Consider the following 8,896-nt stretch of genomic DNA (forward strand, 5'->3'; position numbering starts at 1 on the left):
AAAAATATAGGGAAAGGAGGCAGGGAGGGAAAAAAAAAATACCCATGTTTTTCCCCTTTTTGGGGGGGAAAAAAAAAAAAAAAAAAAAAAAAAAAAGGCCGGGGGGGTGGGGAAGAAGATATAACAACTATACTTTTTTTGAAGTTGTTAACAACAAGCAAACGGAAAGGACATTCTTGGGGGGGAGGGGAGAGAGGGAGGAGGGCGGGAGGTGTCGGTGAAGGGCCATAATAATCATATACATTGTATATTGACAAAATAAAAATTAAAAAAATATATATATATTATGCCACCAAAAATACTTCAATTTTCCATAAGTGTTTTGATTACTTAAGAATATGAAAATGGATGAAACTTTCAAGGAAAGGAAGAGGAAGGAATCAGTGTGAAAAATCTTTCACTAATTTAAAGAAATCCATAAAATTAAAAACTTGAAAAAGAATACGCTCTCAGATACATAGAAGAAAGATACATAGAAGAATATTATATATTATGCTTTGAAAATATAATTCTTTAAGAAAGTTTCTTCCAGGAAAATAACAGGTGTCTAAAATTCTTTCACCTATACATTCACTTATTCAACAGATATTTATTAATGTTTACTGTGTGCTTGGCATTGTCCTAGGTACTGAAATTAAATCAAGAAAATGGAAGAAACTTAAATACATGACTAATCAAGATGAAGAGAAAGTTTCCACAGAATTAACTCTAAGGAGATCTGGTCCATATGATGTCATCGATTCTCCAAATTTCAAGGAACAGATCATTCCAATGCAATGTTCCATACCTATTCAGAACACAAAATACAGAAAGCATCCCAATTCATTTTATCACATAAATACAATCCTGTGATGACACATAAACTAAAATAAATTATGGATCTCACATAGAGAATAAATGCAAAAGTTTTAAATAAAATAATCGGCATTAAATACTATCCAGCAGTATACCAAATTATTAACCAGCCTACAAGCAAGTCTGGTTTGCTCTAGATATATGATGAATCTATTAGTTTGGTACCAAATCTATATAGTTTGGTACCAAATTAGATGTAAGATTAAGTTGCCTACCACCACTATCATTTAATGTTCTGAAGTTACAGCCAATGAACTAAATTTAACAAATGGGGGGAGAGAGAAAGAACTATATCTGAAAAGAAGCAACTGTCATGATTTCCCAAATGTGTAACTATAACTCTGGAAATAATGTGAATATAACTGAAAAGCAAAGTGGCCGGTTAGAATCGAATTTAATAAAATAGCTGTCCTGTCTATACAAAGAAAACTACAAACAGGGGCCATACCCTGTTCCTCAGTGAGAAGACTCAGTACTTCAAAGATCTTTTCTTTGCTAGCAGAGCAGCTACTTGTCTCAGTATCCATTCTCTTCTCACATGACTCAGGCAGAGGGGACTCCCAGCCTCAGTTAGGAATGGATACTGATCAGTTTTAACCAATCATGGCAATCCCATTTCTCTTGCCAAGGACTGGGTTAGAAATGGTAGGTGACCCAATCCCAGCCAATGAGAAATTAAGGATACATCTACTTGGGGAATTTCAGGAAAGACTTACCTTGATCCTAAGAGAAATATCAAATAAGTCTTTTCCTCTGGACATTATCATTTCTGGGTGAGATTCCTGGAAATTGCTATAGTCATTTTTCAACCACAAGGGAGCATGAAGAGAAAGCCAGTGGAAGGAAACCAATCAATCATTCATGATTTCAGTGAACCACGTATCAACTAACTAAACAGCCTGCTCCCTACTGCTGAACTGCACATGAGATAATGTGTCCTTACTGTTTAATTTAATTCAGTGGCCATTTTCTGCTACTTGTAGTCAAAGATATGCTAATTTATTCAGATGGCAATCTCGCCAAACTAATTTATTAATACAATGCAAATACAATAATTCAATCTCAAAAGCACTCTGGGTACTTGGCAAAATGATTCTGTATCCAGTGCGCCACCAGGCCAGCCCAAATTTAATTAATTTTTAAATTATATTTTTCAGAACTTGGCAAAATGATTCTAAAATTCACTTGATGGGGCCGGCCCGGTGGCGCACTGGATAAGTGTGCCGCTCCCGCCCGAGGGTTCGGATCCCACATACAGACTGGTTCCCGCTCACTGGCTGAGCGAGGCGCGGAAGCAACACCGAGGGTTGCAATCCCATTTCCGGTCCCCGGTCCGGTACGGGGGCAACACTGAGGGTTGCGATCCGTTGCCGGACATGGAAAAAGACAAAAGACAAAAATATAAAAAATAAAAAAAAAATAAAATTCACTTGAAAAATACATAAAATGCGTGGGCGCTCCCGCCCGAGGGTTCGGATCCCACATACAGACTGGTTCCCGCTCACTGGCTGAGCGAGGCGCGGAAGCAACACCGAGGGTTGCAATCCCATTTCCGGTCCCCGGTCCGGTACGGGGGCAACACTGAGGGTTGCGATCCGTTGCCGGACATGGAAAAAGACAAAAGACAAAAATATAAAAAATAAAAAAAAAATAAAATTCACTTGAAAAATACATAAAATGCGTGGGAAAATTGACTGAAAAATGGGAAGAAGTTTTGCAAAAGAAGCATGTGTGGGCTGTACCACATGTAACTTAAATATATAATCCATATAATTCAAACAATGTCATAAGATTCATCAGATGAGTAAATCAGAATGGAAAACCCTAAAAGAAACCCAAGTATACACTAATTATAATTAGTACATGATGCTTGATAAATGTCTTCAAGGAAATAGTTACCAACTTCACATCAAAATACATTCCAGATATATTAATAAATTAAATGTTAAAAATGTTTAGAAATAAAAAAGAAAACAAAAAAACTTAGAAGGGAATATGGGTGACTAATCATCTGATTTCAGTGTTGGAAAATATCTTTCTAAGCATTAAACTCCAGAAGAGCAGGGATTTTGCTTTACTTGCAGCTATTCAAACCCTAGAAAAATACCTGGCACAGAATAACTACTCAATTAATATTTATTAAAATTAATAAAAACAAAGAAAACATAAATGAATTCAGATCTAATTCCAAAAAAATTATAGACTTCAAGCGAGTCATAAAGATGCCCTAAATTGAATACATACTGTATTATTCATTAATATAAATTTTAAAAAGGAACATGCAAAAACTAAACAAATCTTAAGGAATACCGAGGTAAAACTAAAGAAAAGCGAATGACAGAGACAAAATTCAGGAGAGTAGTATCTCAGGTAGGAAGGGGAATAGGATTAGGACAGGCACACACACATCCTCAAAGGTGCTGGTAATGCTGGGTCATTGCGTTTTCTCATAATTCTTTAAAGTATACAAAAGTTAGTTTCACATTCCTTTTTATGTATAAAAAGAAAACAACCACTTTATAAACACAAGGCAGTGGGGGATGACCCCAGAGACAAAGATCAATAAAATGATAAATTTCACTGTTTAACAAAGAAATGCTGTATCATCAACCTGACAAAGTTTATGAAAATCAATGAGTTTTGGGGAGAAGGGGCACACAGCCTTATCATAATAATAAAAACTAATAATAGTTAACACATTTGAGCAGCTACTATGGATTAGGCATTGTTCTAAGTGCTTTATATATATGTTAACTCATTCAATCCTCCTAAAGGTCCTATGAGAGTAATTACTCTTAATCTCACACTGAGAATCAAAAGTACATAACGATTAACTAATTTGACCAAAGTCACAAAGTAAATAAGTAGCAGAACCAAGAGATGTAAATTAACACAGTCCTTTCAAGTGCAATTTGGCAATATTCATCAACAACCTTAAAATGTGCTACTTTTGACCCAGAAATTTCAGTTGTAAGAATCTACTCTACAGAAACAGATCTGGACACTACCTTGATGTCCAGTAACAGAAGAATGGACTACCATGTAGATCTACCATTCTGGATTGAACACATACATGAAGAAAAGTGGGTAAAGACAACTCTTTCCAGATGTATTACTTTAGGGACAATAGAGTTGACCACTGTATCCCTAGCATCTTGGCAGCCCTTGGCATAGAGTAAACGTGAAATGAGTTACTGAATGAAGGTCAAATCTGAAAATGTCCAATACTTCAAGCCAAACTGAGAAACCCAGATGTTTGAGAGCTACAACTTCTTGCCCATCCCATTTTGTTCCTACTCTCCACAGTGAGGATGAAATGCAAAAACATGAGCTTCTTTCTCAACTTGCTGTATGTCTAGGACCAAAAGGGAATAATTAACATTTTTCTGGTAGCTGAACTAAGAGATAAGAGCAAGACCTTCCCTTCCTGCTCCAATTTTTCAAAGGTGAGACAAGTATACTTCAAAAAGTTCATAGAAAGATTTGTATTACCTTTTAATTCTATTTTTCTAGAACTTTCTGAAGTCCTGTCATACATAACTGAAAGTTAACAGATAAATCATGAACATGTAACCAAGGGGGTTAAACAAACAAACAAAAAAAAAACAAAGGAAACTTGACCAAAACAGTGGTCAAGTTATTTAAACAAAACCTCTTATTCTAAACTCTGAGTCCTTAAAAACAGCCACTTATTTTCAAAAATGGATAACTTTCCCTCCCCCAATTCAGATAGCTTTCCCTTTCTCAAAATGTTAACAGTAAAGCCCTTTGCAGAGAAAAGGCAATATTGAGAAAAAGTCAGGTTTCCTACCTGACATAATGTCTTCTGTTAATTCCTTTTCTCTTTCAATTTTTTCCTCTAGAGTTGAAATGCAGAATTCATAGCCAGCAAGAGCAAATTCCTGCCTGTAAAGCAAAGATGAGTAATCGCCATTTATCTTTTCACAAACTCCTCATTTTTCCAGTTTAGTTTTGAGCATTATCAGTAAAAGTGAAAAATGGGAAGAGGAAATTTTACTTAAAGTCTGTAAGGGGTAAGGGGTGTCAATATGCCATTTCTCAGAAGTTTGTGGGTTTTTTTCCCTAATCATCCATTTAATGCAACTTAAGACATGAAAAACTAGGAATGGTGCCGTAAGTGTAATAACTGACATAAATAGCAATCTTCATCATCTCCCACTAACAGTCTCAAGTGAGTCAGTTTCTCCCTGTGTGAAAGTCTTACACCTGTTCAAAGTAATACAAGCCTGAACGGAGGCTCGGGCCACCCCACACTGAGGATTCCAACTGCTGACCTCATGCAGCTTCTGGGGAGCTTTAGTCCCTTTATACTTCTTCCAAGCTGTAGGTATTTGACAAAAGCTTCTTTTACAGAAATAGACCTCCTAGCTATGGCATTAGAAGGCATTTAGCCCGACTCTGTAGCCCTGCACTTTCAGTCAACTGGACAGGACACCCAAGCAGGCAGACTGACACTGCTAATTTCTTTTAAGAGCTGCAGAGGAACATGACATAAATTCTTTCTCCATCTAGGAGCTCAGCTTTGGTTCTTGCTCTTCCGTTTTGGCTCTAGTTTCTTTCCAGAAGTGGTACTAAGAGCTCATCTCTTCTCTTGGAATGCTTTGCCAGGGGAGAACTGATGACCCTACTAATCTGCTCTGTTCTCAGAACCAAAGTGTCCCCTTCATTCCCCAGACCCAAACTTTGGCAGGAGGGACCCTCTGCAACCAGAACACAGGGCAGGGGGAGGGCACCCACAAGATGCTTCCAGTCAGAGCAAGCGGTCCTCAAACAACTCCCTCCTAACTCACATCACCCTTCCTAAGCTTCAGGATCTGGCCATGTCTTTTCTGGTCTCATGCTTCTCTTAATAAAACAAAATGGAAAGCACAGAGTGCAGAGGAACTTCAAGGCTAATTATTAGTGGCTATTACCCAAGCTTTCACCTCTACAAAACTATGAATTTGTCATACTCTCCAGTACTTATTAGCTTTAGGCTTCTTACCCCAGGAGTTCATACCCCATCAACATCTAGTACTGTTTGTTACCACTTCAAGGAAGACTGACCTAGCTGCAGTGTACAATAGCACAGGACAAGCTCAAAGCTCCTCAAAAGACTTGAAGTCAAAGGCCCTCAGAAGCTCTAGCCTATCTAGTGTCCAATCAAAATCAAAATACTGGGAGACTAAGCAGGTCGGGAAGAAAACAAGGAGCTAGTGATTAGGGCAGCAGGGACCAGTGCCAGGGCCTATGGCCTCAATGAGCACCCTTTCCACAGCATTAGGCTTGAAGTCACTCCAAACCTGTGGCACCAACATCTGCAGCAACTAAAAACCTAAAGGAGGCTAGTCTCAGGTCTCCCCCTAAATTCACCCCAAAATATAGCTCTCTAGAGGAGTTCTCTGCTTACACCCTAGGTGTTCATCTTTGAATTCCACCTAGAGAGTGACAGGGGATGAAAGGCACTCACTCATCAGTGTCCCTGGCCTTTGTTACACATCTAAATTGTTTTCTAAAGCCTTCCCATGTTGCTGGTAGACTTTTTCTTCTTTGTAAGAATTTAGACTCTTCTGCTAACTTAAAATTAGAGCCTACGTCCTGTCCTACTTATGCAAATGTCTCCCTGCTACTCCTAGATATTTCTCCTTCCTAAAACCTAGCTACAACCATCTCTACGTGCTCTAAAAACACTACCTACTGAATAAACCCCTGAGATAACACCCATGGCAATTCTCTCACCGTATAACTTTAGACCTCACTTCCTCTTTTACTGATACTTATATCAGCAAAATGACTTTTTTTTTTTTTTTGTCTTTTCCGTGTCTGGCAACGGATCGCAACCCTCAGTGTCGCCCCCGTACCGGACCAGGGCCGGCAACGGGATTGCAGCCCTTGGTGTTGCTCCCGCGCCTCGCTCAGCCAGTGAGCGGGAACCGGTCCGTATGTGGGATCCGAACCCTCGGCGGGAGCGCCGCCGCACTTCCCAAGCGGTGCACTATAGCAGTGCACCACCGGGCCGGCCCAGCAAAATGACTTTTTCAAGCATACTATCCCCAGCAGCTTTTACACTGCTCCCCCTCTTTTAGGAAGAGCTAAAGTTCTAACTCTAACTTCCCTTCCCACTTCAAGCAGGAACAGAAAACTTGATTAGCTTGTCACAGCACAGCCAGAGGTATAAGGGCTGTGCACCCCATTCAAGCAGGCTAATGGAAACAACAGGGGCAAAACTGGAAAAGGCTAAAGATTTCAAAGATGAGGGATGGAAATGCCTTTTGGGGGGGGGAGGGGAACAGTACAGGGACCATGCTCTAACCAACAACTGACTAGCCCAGGTAGGGAACACCTTTTGAGTGTGACACCCAATATTTTGGAGACCCAGATGACTAGGAGGTACATGAAGATTATATAACACTCACAGGGTCAAAGTTTTCTGCCCATAACCCGACTTCCTGGTTGCTGCCACACCTAGATGCTGATTATACTTACCTATTCTGAGCAGCATAGATACTGGCCAGCTTTAGGGAGATTTCAATTATTGCATTGTCTTCCTGATGGGAGAAAGAAATGAAAGAAATTCATAACAAGTAAATTTTTCTCATGGAATATTTCAGATCAACTTCTAGAATGACTTTGGCCTCAAAGCCAAAGTCTTTATTCTTTTAAAGAAATTAGCCAACTGTGAATTCCTCAGGTGAATTCCACACTGTGCTTTTGCACTAGTGAAAAAATGGCAATTTTTATACAGATCTGGGGGGGAAAATCCACCTTTTTTATCCGAAGCACATGTTGGAGGCTGGGAGGAGTTTTCAAGAAACAAGACTATTTTCAAAACTATTTCATTGAGGGGACAGTACTAGGCAATGTCCTTACCTGCTTCATTCCCCCACCAAGCAGGTAACTCATTGTCGCTTTAAAAAGTTCTTCTGCCTAAAACCATAAGGAAAAGATTTTTCTTTCACTTGGGCCCCACTATCTATATGACCCTGAATTCTCATTACCAGTCTGATGCATCATTCCTTGTAAAACACTCATATGCATACACTCACACAGAGAGAGAAAAGTTCCCTTGTGAAGGGAAAACATCAAAATATCAGGAAAGCACATCTTCTATATACCTTAAACTACTCTGTAATGAGTAGAAACCAACTTCAGAGATAAACTCATCCAAACCCACTGTGGCAGAGGCTGCAAACTGTTCCCTAATATTCACTCTCAATCCCTACTTTTTTAGTTACAGAATCTCCTCAATTTTTAGCACATTGGCCTCCCCTGCAGCTAGATGCAGTCATATGATGAAGTTTTGGCCAAGAGTTGCAGGCAGAAGGAGTGAGAACAACTTTCAAAGCATATTATATAAGTAAGCTGCTTGCCTTCCATCCTTTCCTTCTCCCTTCCTGCAGGCTGGAGCAAGGCAGCTCACCCATGGAGATGAGAACGTATCTTAGAAGGAACCTAAGCTACTGGACCAGAGAGCAGAGGCACCTACCTCTGGGCTAATGCATTAAAGAGAAATACACCTCTCTCTTGCTTGAGTCACTATATTTTGGGGTCTGTTTGTTTCAGTAGCTTAACCTGTTTCCTTACTATTACTGTTCCTTTGAGGCTAGTCTTTCAAAAATTCAAGATATTAAACAAAGTGATTTACTTACGTTTTCAAGCTGACCCCGTATAAATGCTAAGTTGGCCATCTGAAAGCAAATTGCAAATTGTTTTTCAGTTTAGAGCACTGTGTTCCTACTTACTTCAAAACTTTTAAAGATTCTCTTTTGCTTTCACTCTCTAAATAAAAAAAGTCAAAGTGAAAAGTATGTCACAATCAATCTGCTAGAAGCACAGTACAGCAGTACAGCAATGATATAAGTTAATACTTTTATATACTTTGTTGATGACAAACAAAATCTAGGTCCACTCATCACTGAAGAGACAAATGCCAATATTTGTTTCATTTTGGTCTGGAGTTGAGAAGTATCAACCCCAAGGGTAAAAAAGTTGAAACCAAACAAAACTTAGTAAAAAAAAAAAAAAAAAAAAAAAAAAAAAA

General features: G+C 39.0%; 1 protein-coding gene across 1 annotated transcript in view; it reads right to left on the reverse strand.

Moving 5' to 3' along the window:
• TTC19 (tetratricopeptide repeat domain 19) overlaps nt 1-8,896 on the reverse strand; it is a 23,652-nt gene that overhangs the window by 12,744 nt on the left and 2,012 nt on the right. The window contains exons 3-6 of the mRNA XM_008570806.1: nt 8,505-8,543; nt 7,726-7,782; nt 7,342-7,403; nt 4,667-4,761 (exon numbers count right to left, since the gene is read on the reverse strand). Of these exons, the coding sequence (XP_008569028.1) occupies nt 4,667-4,761; nt 7,342-7,403; nt 7,726-7,782; nt 8,505-8,543 (253 nt within the window). The remainder of the gene's footprint in view (nt 1-4,666; nt 4,762-7,341; nt 7,404-7,725; nt 7,783-8,504; nt 8,544-8,896) is intronic.

The sequence above is a fragment of the Galeopterus variegatus genome, unplaced genomic scaffold, assembly GCF_000696425.1.
Source record: "Galeopterus variegatus unplaced genomic scaffold, G_variegatus-3.0.2 Scaffold632, whole genome shotgun sequence".
NCBI classification, from domain to species: domain Eukaryota; kingdom Metazoa; phylum Chordata; class Mammalia; order Dermoptera; family Cynocephalidae; genus Galeopterus; species Galeopterus variegatus.